This window comes from Pollicipes pollicipes, unplaced genomic scaffold (assembly GCF_011947565.3).
Source record: "Pollicipes pollicipes isolate AB1234 unplaced genomic scaffold, Ppol_2.1 Scaffold_6686;HRSCAF=7923_pilon_pilon_pilon, whole genome shotgun sequence".
Lineage (NCBI taxonomy): Eukaryota > Metazoa > Arthropoda > Thecostraca > Pollicipedomorpha > Pollicipedidae > Pollicipes > Pollicipes pollicipes.
Genome location: NW_023596921.1, coordinates 42,131,676 through 42,154,973, shown reverse-complemented (window position 1 = coordinate 42,154,973; position 23,298 = coordinate 42,131,676). Strand labels below are relative to the sequence as shown.

The 23,298-nt window shown below is 47.2% G+C and overlaps 2 protein-coding genes and 1 long non-coding RNA gene across 3 annotated transcripts; 1 reads left to right on the top strand and 2 right to left on the bottom strand.

Annotated features, from left to right (window-relative positions):
• Positions 1-27: 27 nt before the first annotated feature.
• On the bottom strand, positions 28-7,083 carry RpS13 (ribosomal protein S13). Its single transcript, XM_037231197.1, has 4 exons — positions 6,994-7,083; positions 6,722-6,849; positions 488-653; positions 28-209 (listed from the first exon to the last, which is right to left on the bottom strand). Exons 1-4 carry the CDS (start codon positions 7,014-7,016, stop codon positions 71-73), a joined length of 456 nt encoding a protein of 151 aa, XP_037087092.1. The 5' UTR covers positions 7,017-7,083; the 3' UTR covers positions 28-70.
• Positions 7,084-9,919: 2,836 nt separating this feature from the next.
• Positions 9,920-15,443, top strand: LOC119108358 (pro-resilin). Its single transcript, XM_037231933.1, has 3 exons — positions 9,920-9,926; positions 10,480-10,569; positions 14,810-15,443. The coding sequence occupies exons 1-3, from the start codon at positions 9,920-9,922 to the stop codon at positions 15,379-15,381; spliced, it is 669 nt and encodes a 222-aa protein (XP_037087828.1). The 3' UTR covers positions 15,382-15,443.
• A 4,557-nt stretch (positions 15,444-20,000) lies between these two features.
• LOC119107823 (uncharacterized) lies at positions 20,001-22,818 on the bottom strand. Its single transcript, XR_005095277.1, has 2 exons — positions 22,753-22,818; positions 20,001-20,819 (listed from the first exon to the last, which is right to left on the bottom strand). It is a non-coding gene; the product is annotated as an uncharacterized LOC119107823 (long non-coding RNA).
• Positions 22,819-23,298: the final 480 nt, after the last annotated feature.

The window sequence follows — 23,298 nt, the reverse complement described above, 5'->3', positions numbered from 1 at the left end:
GCCTGCTGCGAGATCAAGACAAGACCGCAAGGTGTATCAGTTTTTTTATTTCTCGTCACATAGTCACAAATTAGGCAACCAGGGCCGAAGCCGTGGCGGCCTCGTACTTCCAGGTGGGCGGAAGCACCTGCTTCTTCTTGTAGTATCTCGCCAACCGATGGATACGCGACTCGATCAGAATCAGACGGAACTTGGAGTCCTTGTCCTTCCTGCAAACGACGCAGAGCCAGGTCAGAGCCTGTCATTCTCACAAGTTATGAACTTTTGTCAAAATTAGCCTCCTTTCGCCGACATCGCAAACGTCGAAAATCGTTTTCGAGAACGCACAGCATGACAACTATGTCGAGGCGCCCTTGAACGCCAAACACCATAACCACCCACGGATCCCGCCCATGTTGCTGCACGGCTGTAACTGAGCCTGGGTGCACGGCCGCAGGTCAATCAGACCACAAGCGGGCCGTCTGGGCGGCGCGAGCCTGTCGCTCACCTGAACTTCTCCAGATGTTTGCGGATGGCGATGGCCGTCTTGATCATGCAGTGCAGGTCCTCCGGGATGTCCGGCGCCAGGCCCTTGCTCTTCAGGATCCGCAGGATCTTGTTGCCGGTGACGAAGCGGGTCTGGGCCACGCCCATCGTGTCACGGAGAATGACGCCTGTGAGGGGAACACCAAGTCAGACGCCAGCAACGCATAGACATAGGCATACGTGTGCATTGCAGAAGACTGAAATGCGTACGGAATACAGCCGAACACCAAACTGTTAGAACGCACAAAATCACGACCGACTGCTAATGGTTTCAAGCGCAGTCATAACGTAACGCCTTTGTCACAGACAGCATGACGGCTGCGCAAGGATCGGGTTGACTGTTTCGGGAGCGTAACGAGCCCATGGTTCCTAATGGACCATGTGTGTGTGTGGGGGGGGGGGGGGGGGAGCAATAGCGAGACTGTGGTGCGTCCCGGACGGGTTCAGACCAGGGGGTAATGATAATGTGGCGGTTAAGCTGCACGACTGAGAAACTAGAGGTACGGGGTTCAATTCTCCGCGGTGCCCACCCTTCCTGTCAGGACAGGGCGCGTCGGTAAACTGTTGGCACACGCAGGCGACGCCACAGTGCGCGCATGCGTGTCGCTCAGTGCGTCTGAAGCCCCGGTGACAACTGCACAGGCCATGCTAGATCGCGCCGGAAGGTGCGCCTGATGATAGGCCAGCTGAGTTCGCTCCAAATCGCACCAGAAGCGATCTTGTTACATTGACTACTATTTACTATTAACTGGTTGCCAGAGTTTTTACTCTTTTGTTGCTAGGGCTAGCAGCGCATACCTGGATAACATTCCTCTGCATGGTAAGCCAACAATTTTTTTAGTCTTCTGCAACATCATGTGGTCCTGTTTGCCTACCAATTCTGCCTAGCTAACACACAGTTAGTAAGTGATAATTACTCCTGCACATCACTGGTACACCGACTGTACAGTGTAGTCCACTTTCTCTCTGGAACTCAAATTCAATGTTCATGTATCAATAGACTGCCTTACGCTCAGCCACAGTGGCATACAAGTTGACTTTCAAGGATGTTAATAATGGATGGTGTGTTTTGTATGGTGTGAGCATAAACAAAGACCTGTACCAAATGATTGCTTCCATAATATATAAGCTTTCCTAACATGGATCCATGCCCTGAATCCAAAGACCATTGAATCCAAACATTTAGTCCAGTCTATGAATATTTCAAACTGACTACTTTGCCCTCATTCAGTGTTACGGCCTCAATGGATCAGGCCTATTGAAAACATCAGTTGTCAGCTCCCTACACCAAAAAAACATGCCATACAAACTTCTCCATTCAGTGCCTTTCCACTTCCCACAGACTGAGTTTCCACTGGTTATCACAATTTTCACTGTGATGGTTCTGAAAATCATTGCTCTCAAAAATCAGGTCAAATGAAGCAGTGCACTGCAGTGATACATGATCACCCACAAAGCTTTGAAGTAAAAGACAACATCAAATCTCACAATGTTTCCTTGCACCCCTGCACCAATCATTTTGAGGTTACTCAGGCATCCATGATGTCATAAAAACATCATTTAAATCCTCCATCACCGGCCATGTGGATATCCAACATCGACAAAAATATAGTTGTTGAACATCTGGAGCACCATCATTCACATCTGGCACTGAGGAGCATGATTTCCAGACATAACAGGATCAATTGACTCCCAAGCAATGTTGTGCAAGCCTACATAAAGCCTCAAAAATTTGTCATACTGGATTGCTCTCCCAACTCACGTAATGGATCTTTAGATCAATGACTCTTGCACACACCACACCACCATTGACCTGGGTTTTAAGACCAGACTGCAAGAATCCATCCACAGCACCAGTACCTGTACCACACCATCCCAGTGTGCAAAAGGTTCCAGACCAGTCAATAAGATGTTTTAGATGGGCCTGATCCTAATCCAAGTGGGTCTCCCAGCTTCTTTGTTTGGGACAGGGCTGATGATCTGATGGCCGGGAAGGGGCTTCAAGATTTTCCTGGTAATCAAACTTGTGTTAACTTGAACAAAAGATCAAAGTTAATTTCCAAACCAAAGTCGATCATAGTTCACAAATGTGTTCCCAAGCGCTGGCAATTGCATGTGTCACATAACCATGGCTGTGGTAGTTATGCAACACCACCAGTGACAGACATAGTCATTAGTTATCTCTTACAAAAATGTTTACTGCACATTACACCCAATTCCATGCTCTTAACAAAAAAGCAGCCTGCATTAACTTGAAATAAGAAGTCATGTTATGATAGGTCAACAAGTAACAATACTTCGAAATTTTAACATTACAGAGAACATTATGTACCAGTGTGGGAAAAACCTCCGGTTTCTGGTGGATGTGACACCAGGAAATTTTGTACTCCAGGCTCTTGACTGGTAAGAATGACAATTGTTGTACTTCAGACAAACACTGCAGTTGCCCCACAAAGCAGACACCATTGCAAATGTATGAGTCTGAGTATAAGTACCAAGGCATACAGTTTTGCTTTCTTGATAGCCAGGAGGGTGTATGCACTTTGCTTTCATAACGTGAGTTATAACTTGTATTTGATTTCCAGGGACCAAACATATGGAGCACCAAGAAATGGAGACAAGCATCTGCAAACCTGCAGGCGCTTGCCAATCCAGGGCATTCATGTCAATGTCCTTCATCATTGTATTACATGGGTCAGAGGCACTTGTACAAGCCTATGCAACTCCTGAATGGTGATGACAACTCATGTGAGTTACTTCTGTGGGAATGAAATAAACTGAAATATGAAATGTGCTTGTTTTAAGTACCTACCACTGCCACATACCTTGCATGCCATTGCCTGTGGAGAAAATATATGGCGCACCTGAGTAAGTAAGAAGACCGCATTCTCCACGACGCACACACCCACAGATACCTTTCAAGAAACGGACAAATGTATCACGGCTCTGGCTCCCACCACGCGACGAACCCATCGCCTCCCGTACCCGAAACCAGCGGCAGCCCAGCCTCCTGCAACTGACGAGTGCATTTTCGAGCAGTGAAGGTCCGCGTCGCAACAGACACCTACAACAACATTCGTTCGACCAGAAACCACTAGCAGCACCAAAATCACCGCTGGCACATCTTTTTCAACTGGGTCATTCAAAGACTCGCCGAGCAAGAAGTCCAGCATGCCAACTATGCTCTAAACTTACCTCATATTAAGATAACATGTTAGCGATTTTACCAAAGGACGTGCATCTTGCAAACAGCTAGGTGGGAAACTTCCAAAGATTGCAGCATTGCACATCCTTTTCAAAGTGCTTGTTTCATTCCTACTCCTGCCATACCAGCCACCAATCACCATCCAACTTGCAATTAAACTCAAAATCATGGCATTCAAAAACACCACATATCGGCACTTTTGAGATAGAATCATGACATTAAATGGCACCCAAATATCACGTTTGTGGGCGGCACTTTTGGTGGTAACGGCTTCTTTTGGGTTCTTAAATGTCATCGGGAATTACGTTCCCAAAATGGGAGTTTGTGGCATGCAGCATTCCAAAACTTATTACTATTGTATAAATGATAGTACGTCAACCACTTTTTCAGAAATCGGTAAATGCCGGTCTTTGAAGATTGGAGGATATCTTACTTATTTAACAACGGTATCACGCCTCCAGGCTCAACCAGTACCTATACTTGTAAGATAGAGATGGTCCACAAGCCGGTGGGAAAAAATCGCAGTACTTGGTTGCCCTTCTCACAATGGGGCCTATGGGGAGACCCGGGGAGAACAAGCCGGAGTGCAAGCCGGAGAACAGCAAGTTTTTAGCAAAGTTAGCCAAATTTAATTGAAAAATTTACGTGTTTCGGTATCGCCCAGATACGGGCCTTCCTCAGAGGGTGTTGAAATGGCATGATATGCCTTAGAATGAGAAATATCTATAGATTTGTAGTACAGGTACTGCATTATCTCGGCGTTGTCTTGCGCCACCAGAAGATAATACATATTTGTAGGTGGAAAATAGCAACTTTAAATAGATGACTGTAAAGCTCTATGATTTTTCTACCACAAACTTAACAATTTGTGTTGCCGCAACTGCATAAATGGTTTTTCTTAGACTATTCATCACAGCCTGTCATTTCAGGACCGACCCGTGGTACTTGTACTTGGTTGCCCATTGACAAGTGCTAGAATGCCATCACAATGTCTGTGAATGCACCAGAACTCCTGTGCATGGTTTAGTTGTTTGTCTTGATGTGGTGAGAGTGAGGAGGGTGGAGGGTGAGTGAAGCTGCTTGGGATTATGTGCATCGTAGCTGCGAGTTTGAGGTATTCAGTGAGGCAAAGTGGAAATGGTTGTCTTCAATTTTCACACAGCATGTATCCACACCTCTAAAGTTACTTGGGATTTAGTTTTGGACCACTATTAAGTCATTCCAAAAAAGGTAAATAAATACCAGGGGACTGATCTATAAATGTTTACCACTGCAGGCTGGTGCAGAATCACCTTGGTATAACCTGCTCTACCTACAGCATGGTGGGTAGGTATGTAGGTACTAAGATATCTATATACAACATTAATGCTAGGCTTGGGTTTCCCATGTGGGATCAAATATGAGGCTGGCCTCTTTTCAGCCTGCAGTTATAATTGCTGTAACCTGACAGGTGGCAATGCTGCCATGTTCCTTGCTGTCAGGCATAAGGTCTTGCAGTGACAGCATTAAAATTGTCCCTACATAAGATCATAGGGAACTTGGAGAAGGGGAGAGGGATAACAGGAGGTGCAGGAAGAGAGGGGGAGCAGAAGTGGAGGAGTGGAAGGAGAAAAGTGGCAGAAAGACAAGGTGAGGAGCTGACAGAGGAGAAGAGCAGAAAGAGAAGGATAGGAAGAGGAACACTTTTGGTATGTTTATGTCAATTATGTAAAGGCCAAAAGGACAGCATGTTAGTGATGTCACATACATAAGGCTTTCATAAACAGTTGCATCTGCTTAAGACTCATTACAAAAACCAGGGTGTGATGCACGGTGGTTGTCCGCAATTCAGTTTGTCAGTAAGCAGAGGATGCACCTGATTTATCATTTTGATATTGTGTAAGTTTGCATGTAGATAGGTAATGATAAGTAACTGAGCTTTGTATGATGCACCTGTGAATGCATGTGTATAAAGTTTTGTTGTTAACCTCTCTAACTGTACATTTCTTATTAGCATGCACCATTAATCAATCCTTGCATGTGTAGGTGAGCAAGTAGCACTACAGGGATATGGATGGGATCAGTGTGGCACCCTCACTCACAAGAAGTACTCTGTTCCACGGAAATGCAAAATTGCATGCTGACACTAATTTTTGCCAGAAAAACATTGGGAGAATGTTGACCCATTAAAGGCAGTATGTGATGTACTTCAAGCAAGGCCCATTGTGCAGACACTCATTCCACATTAGACAGACCTTTGCTTGCAGGCAAGTTTGTACCCCGACCACAAAAATTTTTGTACTCTGCCACCAGCAAAAAAACTCAATTTCCCACCCTGTTATGTACCTTTCAAATTTGAGCGACCAAAAAACAAAACAGACAGGGATAAGCCAATTCAAGTGACCAAAAACCAGTGACATATCAGGCTTAGGGGATCATGTAAACCTTATCCACTGAGCACCTCCAAACAATTTACAAGAGCGACACCACTGTATCCCAGCAACAATTTCAGGGCACATGCACTGTAAATAACATGACTGCAAGCATTAATATCAAACACACTATGGCTAGGGCTGAGTTTGACACACAGACCTTCCAAGTTTGACATGCAAACATGAGCATCCAGTGCAACATTGTTCTCACGTATATGACATATTTTGCAATCATGCCAGGGTTGGCTGGTGTTGGGGTTGGCGCAAATGAGCCAAACTCAGATGAAAGCATACCATTCTTACTTTTCAAGTTGTGCTGCTTGAAACAACACCTTCATAGGATTTCAGCCTCTAGTTCACCTTGCCCACCATTGTCCTTCATCAATCATAACCCTACACTGAAATCACTTGTGTATGTCAATATCTAAGTTCCAAGCATGACCACATGCATGCAATGTAATTTCTGCTGTGATGTCCAGACTATGCCACATGTTCTTTGCCAGAAACAGTTTAACTCTGAAATGCACTCCAAAACATTCACCCTGGCACACATTTGCCCAGGACTGAAGCTATTCCTTACCGATTTCTGATGGCGTGTGCCCCTTGCGAGCCAGCTTGAAAATCTGGTCTTTAACATCATCTGAAGTCAACTTCAGCCATGTGGGCACGCTCCGCCGATACGGGAGGGCAGACCTCGAAATACCCTTGCTGAAATGCACAGGGACGAACGTAACGCACACCGATAATCAAAACATCGCAAAGCTCGCCCACGATACATAATAAAGCTTCATTCCACATGTTGATCCAATGAAATTATATCGAATTTGGACGAATACTAGGATGTTCACTTACCCAGGTGTGTGCATACGACCCATGATGAACGCTGTTTACTGTTTGCTGCGCCACTACGCGGCCCAACAACAGGAAAGGACCATCCAGCGCTGCTGTTGGAGAAATATAAAATATGCCAGTCGTCTTTCATAATTTTCCGCATTTTGAAATTTACTTTAAGTATTTCAACCTATTGGCATGAATTCAAAAATATTGATATCCCAAGAGCTGCTAATATTGTTCAGTATGTATCACTACTTACGCAGTCTATCTAGGGGCTGGCAAATAATCAGCGACGGCACAAAATGCATTATTTATGCTTCTAAAAATATGGAAAATGATGACGATGTCAATATAAGGGCGCTCTGACTGCTTGATATCAATGTCTTTGCTGTACATTACTTAAAAGCATGCTGCTAACAAATGCAATACCCAATTATAGGTCAAGTCAGGTAGGGTAGTTACTTAATATAGTTTCGGGGGACACCCCTTTCCCAATCTGGATAGGAAGCCCCCCGTCACGGGTGCCGATTTGTATTATTTTGTGAGTGTCCCGCCCCCCCCCCCCCCTCCCATGTTGAATTGGGCCTCCCCGACGTTGGCTTTTTCCCTCAATGCTTTTGGTTGGAATACTACAAAAAACGTAGGTAAAAGATAATTATAACTCAATGACTATCTTCTTTGATATTTCTGCGAAGTGGTTTCCCGTCGCACTCTCATAACAAAAAGTCATGGCTGCTTTCAGCCTAAGATACAAATCGTAACAGCTGAGCGGATAAACGATGCAATAAAATTCACGTGCCTAGCGCCATCAGACACGCAATGGCTTGGAGGTTAAAGTGAAAAGCTCTAGAATATGGGGATAACCAAGACCTTCCTGGCTAACCTCGTCCCCGTCCTCCACAGCCAAAATGCGTGTTGCCTCCCATGACCGCCACAGAAGAGTGCCATCGGCACCCTAAGGTGGCCTCTAACGAGTCGCCCTCATGTGCCGATCAGAAGGGACGCATGCGTCCAATGCCTGCGCCATCGATCCAGCCCTGCATGACTTTTACACTGCCTAAGTTGAAAACTTTTAAAAATAAGACAAAGGTTAGCCGAGCTCCTCATTTTTGTTTCATTATTTCAATAACATATATTGTGTTTAGTCAGAATAAAATGAGCTGAATCCATCGAGAAAAATGGGGGGGGGGGGGGGGGGTATGTTGTCGGCCTTCGGTTCGGCTCCCAAACAATTTACAAAAATTCACACCCATGCCCCCGTGCTCTTCTGAGTTACCTCAAGAATGAATGTGGACAAAGAAGCAGCACTGGACCGAAAAAATACACAAAAAACGAAATGCAGGAATACAGACCCGAAATACAGGAGGGTTTAAAGTGATCGGATGTGCGGTTTCGGAAATCAAGCATGTCTGCTTGATGTGTCGGTTTTTTGGTCCCTCTCCTATTCCAAACCTGCTCCTGGATCAAACTCAGTCATTGTGAAAAACAGACATTGTCATTAAGTGAATGTTCTACGTTTCAAGATATTGAAGCAAACATCAGATCTGATGAAATAAGCTCACTCATAACCATTGGTTGACTTTTAATTGTCAAGGCTGCTCTAAACAACACCGTTTCTCTGTTTAGTAAGTACGCTCTTCAGTGCGTCATTGTTTAATTGCACCGTCGTAGCTTGCACAATATTGGTTGAGAGCCAATTGGCTGTGGTTATATCTGGAAGTCGTGCTCGCGAACGGCAGATATGAGCTGCTCGACAATTATATCTTCTTGGCCTTGATCACCGCATGGCCCATGGAATTGCAGGATATGAATGACGTCATTATGTCATCATGAATGCCTGGGCGCCCTTAAAATAGTCTCCCCGAAAAAACCGCACATCTGCGCGGGCATGTAGCTCAGAAATTAGAAGACTCCGGAAAGGTCTTAAGAAAGACAGGGCTGTAAACTGCATCAAATGATCTTCAAGATGACCATGTCAGTTCAAAACCTTAAACAAATGAGGAAGACTCCTTTTAAGTTCAACCAGCGGCACAAGGCCACAAATTGTTCACACTGCTAGTGTGCAAAAAAAACTGTGTTTGCACTGCGAAAAGTGCGATCGTTTGTGAGTTTGGGGGCACGTCGGTTTCAGTGGTGAAGTCGCGAATGTAATTGCTAAGCTGGCAAAGGAAAAAGGCTGTCTCCACGGAAATCTCCACGGAAATTGAATTGCAAAGGTTAGCATGCACCGCACCATGTAATCCAAATGCATAGCTGTTAGAGCTGAAAGAAACAAGTTAGGGAAAACCGTGTTAGAAGTGTTCTGTTGTCTGAATTTTCGTCAATTTCGTATTTTTTAACAGTCATTCTGGTATGTGAGCCATACAGATTCGTACGGGTATGGGGAATGTTTTTTCAGCAGCATGGGATGAGCAGCAGCCGCATTCGGGACGTTTGGAATGCAAGTGCTTACGTCATGCATTATCCAAGATGCATTTTAGACAGCCTTCAGTTGATAAGCCGACATTTACGCTAACTTTCGAAGGGAGCACACCGTACGACAAAAAACCCGAGATTTGGCTGTCAATTCATTCCATCCAATGCACATCATGCCGTACCGTACAAAGGTTTTTTGGCGACAGCTATAACTTTCAAGATAGAGCTACACTCGGTTCAAAAAGGCATCGATGACATGAATTCTCGCGTCACTGTGGTCGCAGACGAACGTGTCCTCCTGGAAGGAGGGGGGGGGGGGGGGGCAGGCAGAGACTCTGCCCTTGTCTTTCTCCAGAACCAGTCGTCCGGCTAAGCCACGTGCCATGCGCATGTGTGTGAGTTTGATTTTGAAATCAGCGGCCATTTCAACGACACATCAAAAGTCAACGTGGACCGGTTTGCAGCATTAGTTACATCACAAGAAGAACTCTTCAGATGCAAGCGCGGGCACTCTGTAAGTAATACACCGATGCCGAGTGAATCTCAAGTATATAGTCAGGTTTCAACAGCTCAAGATACGACTGCAATTTGACATCAGATGAAGATATGGGCTTGAAACTTGCTATATATGTGCTTGCTTATCGTTTTCATTCCATTTCCTACTTTTAGTTCCTAAATATGTTGATGTGCTGGGAAGTTTTGTGAATTGTTATTTTCTTCAAAGTGAGTTACCAGGAAATTTGCTTCTCAAATCTGTCTTGGTAACATCATGACTGTCCTGAAAACGTAAATTACGTACGTACGAGCAACAGCGCAAGTCAAGCGTTCTGACGTCACACAAGCCTCACGATTTCGGCACCTAAAGAAAGGTGGAGACTTCCCATTCGCAAAAATATTAAGATTCCTGTCGGGCAGGGCACTGAAAGTTTGACGACGATATGCTTGTTTCTTTTTGAGCCACCAAACACATCGCTATGGTGGACAGATTTCGTCGCTCGGCCCCCGCGGAACCAATAGAATATGCCTGCTCCAACGCTTATGCAGGGACTTGTTCTTATGCAGACATGCGACCAGATTTCAGATGACCAGCTGGCCTGATTTTCTCGGTCGAACACAACTCTACAACGTCTCTATTCTTCCGGTGTCAAAGGGTACCGCAGTCTGCAATTACCGAGCTTGGTAAGTAACGCTACACATGCATTTTTGAATGTCATAAACGTTCGCCGTTCTCTACCATCTGCTTCTTTGGTGGGTGCCTGTGCGCTCACGAAAAATCTCTGACTGCGGTGAGGTTAGTCGTGCGGACGTGAACCTACAATGGGGCCTCTGCTTTACTGTTTCCGCAGAATTCACTTATTTAACACGCGCTCGGCTGGCGGTCAATCAATCCAATTTCCAAGCGGCGTGGCGTAGCCGAACTTTACGCAGCCTTACGCGTTTAAGTAGTGGATGTTTTGCATAACAAATTATATGTACCATGAAAGTTTGCTGACCCATGGAAGGCTATGATCAATCTGGGGCTATCAGCGAAGGCAATTTCTGGGGAATTATTCAGTCTGATGCGGCAACGGCATGTTAGGCAGAACGTTATACCTCTGAGATAGTGTCTTAAAAAAATGGACAACTGATTAAGAAATTAAACACATTTCACTCAGTCTGGGTTAGTTATGAAGGTCGGACCAAGTTCAAAATGCACCCACTTGTTTGCCGGAGAGTTTGCTTTGTGGAGTAATCTGTAATGCTGATATCGAGTTCCTTGATAACGGGGACCACGACAGGCATCCTCCATTGACTGCTTAAAGGTGAACATAGGTCAATGACCTGAAATGACCCAGATCAGCATTTTGTCTTTGTAAACATAGCACCCAGCGTAATCCTTGACGCTTATTTAGGCTAATGAATTAAAACAAGCTTTTAGGTTTTTTGCCTCCATGACCTTGCAAAGGTCAAACAAGGTCACTGTCTTCAAATTCACACCAGTGACCTTTTACTGAGAAAAGGTGTCTAGGTTCAAGGTGGATGCATAATGTCTGGGGGTATTTTGGACACCAAGTTGGAGCTTGACCTTGTTTAATGTTATGCAACCCAATGATCATGATGTAGAAATCTGAGATCTTTGACACAAGTGAGTTCACATATAGACCACACGACGTTCAAAATTTGGTCTGTTCAGTTCTCTCAGTTTTAAGTTATCATGGGGTCAGACTGACTTCTGACCAGCCACCCGGGCGCGTGTTAATGCGTCAAGACCGCAATGCCTCTGGCATTGCGGTGTTGGCGTCTCACATTTTGAAAAAGGATAGGTCTGTCGGCAACGGACGGCCGGGAAGACTAAACTCATTGGTAAAGGCGATGACTACCTAGGTACCCAGCATTTCGTGCACCGTGCGTAACTACATGGGGCCCGCACCGAATGGCGGCTGCACCACGCTCCACTTCACTTCACCTCACTTCACTTCACTTCACTTCACGTTCCACAAGGACTTCCGTGTTTGCTCCTGCTGAAGAAATAGAGCATACAGGCCAGCAGAGCAATATTTGACTAACTGCCCCTAGTGGTACATGCACACCGAAATATTCTCGTCAACTTGTGAACTGAACTCCTGTCTGATGACGTTTACCGATTGGTTATTCTTGCTGGATTTAGACAAAAATGTTCAGCTTATGGTATTTTGGCATTATGGGTTCAAAGGTGTAGTTTGAGACGTAGTATAATTTTGTTTAACCAGTATCTCTTGGAACATTGAAGGTTGTTAACTCAACATAACGACTTATAACTGAAAACTGGTTAGTTGGGTCATTGCACCCACCACGCGGTCATAAACCAATATTTTCACGTTCGGGGCCTGATTAAATCAGTGCGTTGAACGATTAGTGCGCATTTACTTGTTCCATTTCTATGCTGATCTCATATGTTTGTAACGCCATTGTCGCACAGGGCGTTTCATTTCAAATGCTTCTTTTAGAAAGGCCGTCAAACGCTTATTTTGTTGTAAATTTGTATATGCATACAAAGGACATTTAATACATATCATTTCATATCATACCTGTCTTTAGTTATTGCTTTTCTTGCTTATCATCTATGTTTGCATATTATATTCATATGTTATGTCATCATTTTTTTTGTTTTTGTTTTAAGTCAGTCTTCATCTCACTGGCAAGACGTCCACACGGCAGCTCTCCAAGTCGAAAGCGCATCTCCAAACTCTAGAATGGCACACACATGCTGGTGTCCTGCAAATGGCGTGTTCCGCCGTTGTGGGCAGGGATGAAGGCCTGCATCATTAGTTCCCAGACCACACAGCGCGTCCTTGACCTATTTTTGATGTCCATGCTTGCACTTTGAACATAAACACTTCAACTAGAATGCATTGTTTTTTTCAAATACTGATTTTATTCTGGACGCAACACATGCAAGATATAGATGTTGGTTTTCTTGTCTATGTACGATAAGAGTCGCAAAATACAGGCGCGTGATGGAACCGATTGGTGATCGGGAATCGAGACGAGCTAAAATCGATTCAGTTACTTTTTAACACGCGCTCGGGTGGTCGTCACACTGACCCCCGAAGGTTTTTCCGGAATGGTTTCGGAACGGCGCGGCGTAGTCGCGCCAAATTTTGCGTAGCTGCAGATGGTTGAATAGCAGATTGCTTGGTATGAACATTATATGTACATTGTAAAGTGACTGACCCATGGGAAGCCCAAATTTATGCAATGGATTCAGCGAAGTCAATTCCTAGGGAATCGTTCAATCTGATGCAACAGCGAAGTGTTAGCCGAAGCAATACATCTCTGAGATGCTTTCTTAGGCAACATAACAATTGAATGAACAAATTGCACTGGCCCAGGGGCGGTATGAAGGTCAGACCAAGGTCAAAACCAACGTGCTTTTTTACTTTAGGGCTTGCAGTAAGGAATCGTTTCTGGTGCTGGTAACAGGAAGCGCCTTATACATCTTCCATGTACTTTTTAGAGGTCAGAAAATGGTGACTGATCTAAAGTGACCTACGTCAACATTTTGTCTTTAGGAACATGCTGCCTTTGCGTAATACTGGTCGCTTATTCAGATGCAAAACTCAAAACAGTCTTGTACTATTTTGGTTACCATGACCTTCAAAGGGTCAAACAAGGTCATCGGCCTCAAATGAGTATGTGACCTTTTGCTTTGAACAGGTATTTAGGCTTTGGCGCACTTTGGAGACCAGCCGGTAGTTTAACTTGTTTGACGTTATTTTACCTCAAGATCATGACCTAGGAGTCTCCAACTTTGACCTCAGTGAGTTCACGTGTAGGTCGATACACCCTGTGAATTTGGTGTTTCTAGCTCTTTTGGGTTCTAAGATCCCAAGGGGGTCAAACTGACCCCCAACCCGAGCGAAGAGTATCCAACCGGCCACCCTCGCGCGTGGTAACTATGCCCAGTTCAGTCCAGCTCGCTTGAAAGTTCTGGCCAGTTCCGAAGTCCTGCAGCGCCGGCGCAAATCCACCGGCTACACACCTAGGTCATTATTCTGCCTGTTCACTCCACAACTTAAGTGTCATAAGAATATGAAGTAAAAGGCCAATCCTGATCTAATGTCCGGTCGAAATCTCACAAAAATACACACTAGCCCATCAATTGCGTGCTGCGACCCAATCACCTGTTGGCAACTCCGCGCCGGCGAAAAGGACGATCGAAATGCCAGCGCACTCGCATGGCGTCCGCACAATTCATACACTTGTCAATGACCTAAAACTAATATTTTTACAGTTGCCAGTTATCCCACGACTGAAACTGCCTACAACTTTCAAAATGATGGCATAATGATCCGTGCTAGGGTTACTTTTCCGTGTTTTCAGGTAATTTTTTCGTTATCTGTTTTTATTTCCATGTTTTGCGTTCTGCCGCAGGATTGCCAGTATGTGGAGTAACATACTCCCTTTGCGATCAGCTAAATAAAAATGTAAGGACTGATTTCTTGCATCTTGCATCTTTCGGATTGCATTCTTGCCCTGACCGCTGCAGTTCATCCCGCATGTAAACGTCACACTCGGCGACGAGGCCACAATTATCAGCTTACTGTTCCGTTGCGTACCGTTGGCAGACAGCAAGTATACTCATTTGTAGTTCGCCGTTTAGCTCGTGACAGCAATGTTCACATGCAGCCAGCGTTAATCACCGGTTGTGAGAATGACGAGTGAGTTTGCTTGGCTCTGCGCAATGGATGGTGATTAGCGTGTGAACTAACTTGACATGGAATTAGTCTCGGCGGTTAGGAAAACCTTTCGTCACTGGTGTTAACCTCGCATTGCGATCGTGACCTGCACCAGTCGAGTATTTAAGCGAGTGCATCTCACTGGAGTCATCAGTCTCCTCATCAGCTCTCGCTCGCCTCTCACCGGTGCACAATGCAGTCATATGTGTACCTTCTCGTAGCTGCGGGCGTCGCATCGGCCACTCCAGCCCCCCAAGGCACGACGTACGGAGCGCCGTCACGGGCATCGCTCTCAGTCACCGGCAGACCGGCCGGGGCCAGCCTCCGTCGTCCTCTGCTCCCATCTACCGGTGCTCTGGGAAGTCCCGGCCACCCGCTGCTGCCATCTACCGGTGGTCTGGGGAACCCGCCGCAGCTGCGGCCTGACGGCCTGCTGGCCGGCCCTGGTGTGCCCTACAGCTTCAGCTGGGCCGTGGACGAGCCCGCCTACGGCAACAACTACGGCCACGCCGAGGAGAGCGACGGTGTGGTCACGCAGGGCGAGTACCGTGTACTGCTCCCCGACGGCCGCACCCAGATCGTGACGTACCAGGTGGAGGGCGGCAGCGGCTACCAGGCGCAGGTGACGTACGACGGCGAGCCGCAGTTCGCCGACTCGCCGCTGGGCGTCGCCGCAGTGAACCTCGGATCGGGCCGCGGACGGGGCCTGCGCCTGATCGGAGCGTCACGCGCCGGCGCCGCTGCTGCTGTAGGTGGCGCTGTCACCGCCCCGCGGACCAGTTACGGCATTTAGGGTGTCAGAAAGAACGAGAAGGGTTCTAGAGGCACCCGTGCGAATAAATGAAATAGTTAACATTCCTGGCTCTCTTTCGAATCCAGTTGGCGATTGCTAATGCCGCTACCGATGGAGCTGCAGCGTCTGTCGCGTCACACACTGACATTGTATGCACCCGTTTTTTTCTTGGACAATAGGCTTAACCTGCATGCATGCTGAATAAGTTTGACGCACATCGCAGATTCGGTTTGTGCGTGCATCCTGTGAAACATTGTCGAGGTGAGCAGCGTCTGCTGCACTGCGGCTTCGTTGCAGCATGTGCTGTACCATAGGCATGTGCGGCACATCCAGTACAGCGTGCCTCGGTTGTAACGCATGCGTTGCGGCTGAACATCCTATGTGCTAGAACTGGAAGAGAGCGGGCAGTCCTGCATTATGGAAGTTGAAAGCACAGAGGTGATGGGTGGGTGGATCCCTTAGAGAGCTCTGTCGTCAAGAATTTGATATTTTAGGTCATTGCTGTTCATGTCAGATATGCTCAAAAGTGGCTGCGTTGTTTAAGTTATTGATGGAAGTGAGAAAGGCCGGGGCAAGTAATCCCACGTTTTTCTCAGTAAGGCTTATGCATTGCTTTTTGGAAGTGCCGAGTAGCCTCCGGTTGCATTGTTTAGAGGAAAGATTCGTGCATCTGGCAACAATTAGTCGCACCTTGGTGTGCATATAGTGAGGTGTGTGGGTAATTTCTGACTGAAAATGCTCCCTGTCCCAGTATTTGTTGCTACAAATAATTTATTATTCATCAGGAGCTATCTGAAACGTGATGATCTTTTCATCTTAAACGAAAAGTTCCAACAGCAATGTTCACGAAAGGTGTGCACAATAGATTGCCCTCCACTAAATAAAAAACGGGTATGTCTACTGATTGACATTGACGCAGCCAAGGAAGCATTCCGGGGGAGGGGCGCATCTCCCGCCCTGGTTTTTCGTGTTTTACCACACATGGCTCCCGACAGGTCATGCTAAAAATCGGCGTGATGCACGCTTGCCGAGCAACCCAACCCTCCCTGACGAAAATCGTGGCTGTGCTTCTGCTAGCTTATCATCATGGCGTCGGAAAATTTTCCAGTTGGGTGGCCGGGAGCCCAGTATCAAGTCATGCTATCAAACCATTCTTTGCTCCGCCGTTTCCGCATTCACCATGCTTCCTTTGAGGTTAATGCGTTGCCACCTGACCCCAATGATTCATATCCTGACCTACCCGCCCGATTTGTCTTGCCGGTGGCGCATAGATGCTGGGTTGGCCGCCATCCGGGCCGACGCAGATTGGTTTATTCTGAGCGAAGGGAGCAGCAGCAGCCACTGAACCTCAAGGCACGTGTGCAATAATCTGACACAAGATCAGTCTCCTTGGCACCCGAATGACTGAACTTTGCTGCTCTCAATCAGCAGTACTGGTCAAGGTACCTGCTATCGTTGCCAATGTGCTTGCTGCAGTATACGCATGATCTCACACGGTGACTAGAAGTTACGAACGGAGTCGATACCTGACCGATGTTTTCGACAACGAGCCGAGTGTTCGGATACAGTTCTTGCTCTGATCCTTCCTTTCACATTACATGCCATATGGCAACCAAGTTACTTTGGTGGAAACGGACGGACTTTACGAGTTTAGATTAGAGCTGAGAATTTGCTGCAGTTTACGACTCGAAACCCGTGGTGAGTGTGCGTGTGCCAGCGACCCAATTTGGAAGCAAAGCGTTGGAGCACGGTTTTTGGACAAAAGTTTGCATGGGAAAAGTGTGGAGGTACTAACTACGTACCCAATCGTTCGTAGGCAATGCGTATAACCTATAAATAAATCGGTAACCAGACACCGCAGCAACAGGTCTACGGATTCTGCGAAAAGCGCAATCGTTTGCCCCCCAAAAATAGGTTGATTTTTACAAACGGCCACGTGCCGCCGGGCGCGAGTCATGGATTGTCCGTTTTGTGGCGTTTTTAATGATTGGTGCCAGGCATAAATGACCAGGGCAGACGAAGACACGGGACCAACGGAAGATGTAGGATAATGCGCCGAATTCAACACACTGATGATCCTCAAAATTGTCCGACCCGTGGGTAGGCCAATGATCGACAGTAAACGAAAATAATGGTACGCTGGACTAGACGAGCAGAGACTTGCCTTGCAGGGCTGTAAAAGACATCACAAATATTACACCCCCTGACCATGAACGTATAACAAGTGAACATAAAACAATCCTTGCATCGTGAAAACTCCCTCCACATGTGAAAAAAATGAAGTGAACATCAGATGTGATGAAAAACTCACGTATAGCTATTGGTATACTTATAATTGGAAAAACCGCTCTAGACGACACAATTTCTTTGTTAATGGGTGTGTTCCACTTTTTTGTGGGGTTTTGAACTGAAATAGCCGTCTTGAATATCATTTGGTGCAGGTCACAGCCTTGCCCTTTTTAAGACCTACGCCCCTCTAGCTTCTCAGCTACACGCTCGCGAAGACGTGCAAATTATTTCGAGGAGACTATTTGAAGGTCACCTAAGCATCCATGACGCCAGAATAACGTCATTCAATATCTGACATCTCATTTACATGTACGATCAAGGCCAGTGAAGTATAATTGTCAAGTCATTCACATCTGGCGTTGGTGAGCAGGATTTCCAGATATAATGGCCATTAATTGGCTGACAATGATTGTTTTGCAAAGCACGACGACGTAATTAAACAATGACTTATGGAGGAGCATATTTATTGGGCATAGAAACTAGGTTGTCTAGAGCAGTCCTTTCCGATAAAAGTATACCAATAGCTATAAGTGAGCCTATTTAATGATAGCTGATGCTGTCTTTAGTATATTCAAATATGAAGCATTCCCCTCGAGTAAATATCCCTCTCAATACGTCACTGGTTGATTACGTCATCATATCCCGCATAACATTGATTGAGAGCCAATCGACGGCCGTTGCATCTGGGAATCGTGCTCAGGAATGTCAGATTTAAACGACTCGTCAGTAATATTTGTCTTGGCCCTAATCGCCGCATGGCCAATCGAATGTCAATATTGAAATGGCGCTATTATGGCGCCATAAATGCCTGTGTCACCTCGAAATATTCTCCCCGAAATAGTCTGCCATCTTCGCGGGCGTTAAGCTCATAAACTACGGGGGGGGAGGGGGGCGCTTACGTCTTAACAAGGGTAGGGCTATGAACTGCACCGAACAATCTTGAAGATGCTTATTTCAGCTCATAACCCATCACAGATGTGGAACACTCCCTTACATAGCACACGCATCTAGCATTAGTTATTGTGACCAATGCTCATCAAAATTACTTGCATTTTCGCAATTCTTTGACCATAACTGTCAGCCCCGTAAGTTATTAAAAACGCATCGAGTTCCAAGCTCAAAAGCGTCAAGCCTGGCGAGACAGATCCCGACCAATGTTCAAGCGATCCATATTGTGATTTGGCGCTCAAATGCTACATCAGTGGGCCCCCGCAACCTTGAATTCTTAGGAAAGGTAGACGTCGCAACATAATGGTCAAACCCATTGGTATACGTTGCACAAGTTCGTGCTAGCCGATTTTGCCCAAGTTGGGTTCTGTGTTCCCATTTGCCTGGTATCTGGGTTGTTGATACGAATTATTTTGAGGTGGGCCTGGCCCCCGCTGTTGATTTGCCCCAATTTTGGTTTGAGCTCCCAATATTTTGTATTGGAGTGCTAAAACAATGGAGGAAGAGGCTAAACATAACGCAAAGCTCGCGTTCCTTTTCGCTACTTTATGGCCACGAATTCTACGCTGCGGATATGGAAGACTGTACGATAAATGACACACAACTTACTGTGTTGCGCTCTGCTGGAGCAGCTGTCCGTTCCGGACCGCGCGTCATGGCAAAGGTTGCTCAGGCTGGCGAGGTCATACGTGACCAACAGCGATTTTCGCGTGGGTGTTGACCCTGCCAACCTGCACGCCCGGGCAGAACAGGAACGCCCCTCCCCCTGCTGCATTTGCAGGCGCTGGCTGCACAGCCGCGGTTCCCAGCCCCTCCCCTCATCCGCAGCCCCCTCGGTTGGGCGCCCCCGGCGGTAGACGGCTGCCTGGTATCAGCGGCGAACAGAGGGGGGGGGGGGGAGAAAAGAGGAGGGGGGGAGGGGAGGTGTCAGCGGCGCTGCGGCTCGAGCGACGCAGGGTGTTCTTGAGCTGGTGCATAAGAGTTTAGGATTTGCAGCATTTTGTCATTTGAATCCTTGGGTATGTGAGTTCATATTCGGATAGCCAGGCCAAACAATGGACAAAATGCGTTTTTGAAATCCGATAGATGTTTGGTGGAGTACGATGTAACTCTTTCTTTCAAATTTCTCCGCAAATAGTAGAATGTTATGGGCACAGGAGTTTATAGCTGCTCCTTAGTTTAAGCAGCAGGATTGTAAGTAAAAGCTCGGAAAGCTACTCCCTAAGCCAAAATTGTACGCCATTCTCTATTTGTGAAGCTGGTTGCTGGTCGCTGATAACGGCAGAAACGGGCATGTCAAACGGCCGATCGGGGAGAATTGCCGGACTTGAACCCGTTGTTTTCACACGACAGTAGAGGAAGGCTCGACTAAAACGCCACGCGGTAGTTCGCAATAGTGTCTTACGATTGCCGAATCGCACAAAACAATCAACAGGCAACTTGCAAACAGGCATTTTGTGAGAGAAGGGCAAATACATTTAGCTGAGCTCGGAGACACCTGCTCACTGTGCCACAGACAACACACCCTCAGATTGAGATATGGGCGCACTTTTGCACATGATAACACTTATGACGTCTGCTCAGGAAGTGAACAGCTGGGACGATTGGCACCAAATTGACAGTTATCGCAACCCGGCTAATGACGCGTGCTCTTGCCACACAATGCTTTCAGCGACAACACGCGTACCCGGCACTGCGGTTGCCAACGGCTGCACGGAGAAGGCTTGCGTCATTAGAGAGACATTCCGATACAGAGCCGGGGCGTTATTACATTCAATTTCCACGCACGGGCCTACTTAAAATCATAGCGGAGTGCGAAGCCTGCCGCATTTCCCCCCTTGAGGTCGCTAGCGAAGCCGAGCCCTGCTTTGAAGCGATCGTTAGGCGACTGGTACACCCTGAGGCCGACCGACCCCGGTGCTCCACCAATGCCATATGCGCTGTTGACGGCTCCTCGCGCAGCGTTGCCCGCCTGCCGCTCCAGGCTCTGTGGCAGGCCGGGCACGTCGGCCCAGGGCGCCGGGCGCGGCGCGCTGACGGGCACCTTGGGGAACGGCTGGAACCCGGGGAAGTTGGGGACCTGGGTCAGGCTGGAGCCCGCCAGCAGACTGAGCGGAGTCGTGCCAGGACTCAGCAGACTCTGTGGGGCCGGTGCGACGGTGGCCACCAGGGCGCACAGCAGCAGGCAACGGGTCAACATCCTGCCGGCCAAAAGAAGCGCGGTTAATTCGCTGTCATGGGCTCAAGCACCATCACAAAATTTGCGCGGTTGACAAAAAAAGTTTAATGACAATGACAAAACAAAAGACAATGACAAAAAAAGTTTAATGATCCCACGAAAGGTCCCTTTTTACTAACGAACTCCGGTTACATGAGATCAAGCCACGTTTTGTGATCTGTGCAGAAAGACATGTAGTATTCCATCATATCTTAAGCATACATATGTGTGTCTATGTGTATATATATACAAATTTTTATATCTATATTTACATATGTATGTATACCTATATATATATATACATATATACATATATACCAATTTTTATATTTATATTTACATATGTATACATATATATATATATTCCTATATATATATATATATATATATATATAAACATGGACGTCATCATTATCATCATATAACCAATACCGTTTCCAGGCCCTTTTTGTTATATTGTGGTTTTGTGTGGCAAGCTGACGGCAACCTTAGGTTTGATCCAATGTAACTGTGACCTCGTCTAGCCGTAAAAAGCTCTCAGGCGCTGATTTTATTAACTATCAGTATAACAATTGCACACATTTGAGACCACAAGTCATAAAGCTCTGATGCACATGGCATATTTGGTAAACTACTCTTATCGGGCGCCGCAAATTGTCAGCGATTGTCAGCTAAACAAACGTTCTGAATATGTTTGCGTATGCGTGCCCGCACACAATATTTTTGTAGGGTAAGGCCGTGGCCTCGAGGTGCCGTGACATCAGGCTTCCATAGAGGGCTTCCCCGGGAAACAACAGCTAAAAAGCATTAACAAATTCTATCCTCTCGTATGTAGCCTGCATATGTAGCCTGCATATGCTTCAGGTACCTGATCTCTTCTCAGAGAATTTCATCACAAATGCCTTGCTGCTCTCCGCTCCTAGCACCTGGAATCTCTTGACGCTCTGGAAAACTTAATTGAACAATGACCAATCTGTGAATGCCGCGCTCAAGACGTTCCTGGTTCATCTTATTGGTCAGTGCGCAGGGAGTGCGTGCTGCGCAGCTTACATAGTTGGTACGCTCCAAGACCGCATCAATAAAGTAAAACGCCTGGGGCGCCCCATTGACTAAAGGAAAACACAGGTGAGTGCATCCCTGCCTCTTGCGGATTTGCGCGCGCATGTTGTCCTGCTCTGCTAAACTGCATGGCTCCAATAGTAAGAGCAATGATACCCACTGGTTGGCCTGCGCCGCCAACTCACCTGTGGCGCGTCTAACGACACGTGCAGTGTTGGCTCACCTGTTCTCAGCTGTGCAGTGCCAGGCGACACGAGCAGTGTTGGCTCACCTGTGCTCACCTGTACCGTGTCAGACAACGCATGCCGCGTTAGCTCGCCTGTGTTCACCTGTGCAGTGCCAGGCGACACGGGCAGTGCTAGCTCACCTGTGCTCACCTGTGCCGTGTCTGACAACGCGTGCCGTGTTAGCTCACCTGTGCTCACCTGTGCAGCGTTAGACGACATGGGCCGTGTTAGCTCACCTGCGCTCACCTGTGCAGCGTTAGACGACACGGGCCGTGTTAGCTCACCTGTGCTCACCTGTGCAGCGTTAGACGACACGGGCAGTGCTAGCTCACCTGTGCTCACCTGTGCCGTGTCTGACAACGTGTGCCGTATTAGCTCAGCTGTGCTCACCTGTGCAGCGTTAGACGACGCGGGCAGTGCTAGCTCACCTGTGCTCACCTGTGCCGTGTCAAACAACGCGTGCCGTGTTAGCTCACCTGTGCTCACCTGTGCAGCGTTAGACGACACGGGCCGTGTTAGCTCACCTGTGCTCACCTGTGCAGCGTTGGACGACACGGGCAGTGCTAGCTCACCTGTGCTCACCTGTGCCGTGTCTGACAACGTGTGCCGTATTAGCTCGCCTGTGCTCACCTGTGCAGCGTTAGACGACACTTGCCCTAGACAGCTCGTCGCAGCTGGACCTTCCTTGCTGCTTTGCTGTGTGACTGCCGAGACGCGTCGCTTTATACAGTGGGGTCCGGGCTTTCCGGCCGACCCCATCCCTCCCGCCGTTCGACCAGCGCTCACGGCGGCCAGCTCTAATGACGGTTCACTGCACGGACGTGGTCCTGGCCTCGGGCCAGAGCCCAGTCCGGGCACGGCGGGATCCCCCGCTCTGCACAACGTAGTTGGAAATATCGCAATGGCGGTGCTCGCCAGCACCAAATCATGCCATAAAAGCGTCTAGAATAATAATGTTCAGCCACAGAAAGCTCACCACGCCAGCCCGCTTCACAAATTCTCCATGAGCAGCAGTGAAATCGCCATCAGGAAAATGTTCTTTCACCCAAGAATTTGTTGATCATTCATGTCGTCGTCTTCGGTCTTGATTTTTCGCCGTCGCCGCTCAAATGTGGCGATGGCGCCATTTAAATAAAATAGTAGTTGAATCCAACAAACACACGATCTATTCTTCTG

Coding starts and splice junctions, on each gene's coding strand:
- RpS13 (XM_037231197.1), bottom strand. CDS start 7,016: ATGGGTCGTATGCACACACCTGG. Junction 6,850..6,993: donor GGTCGTATGCACACACCTGG/GTAAGTGAACAT, acceptor TGTGCATTTCAG/CAAGGGTATTTCGAGGTCTG. Junction 210..487: donor AAACATCTGGAGAAGTTCAG/GTGAGCGACAGG, acceptor CGTCGTTTGCAG/GAAGGACAAGGACTCCAAGT.
- LOC119108358 (XM_037231933.1), top strand. Junction 10,570..14,809: donor GTCTGCAATTACCGAGCTTG/GTAAGTAACGCT, acceptor ACCTTCTCGTAG/CTGCGGGCGTCGCATCGGCC.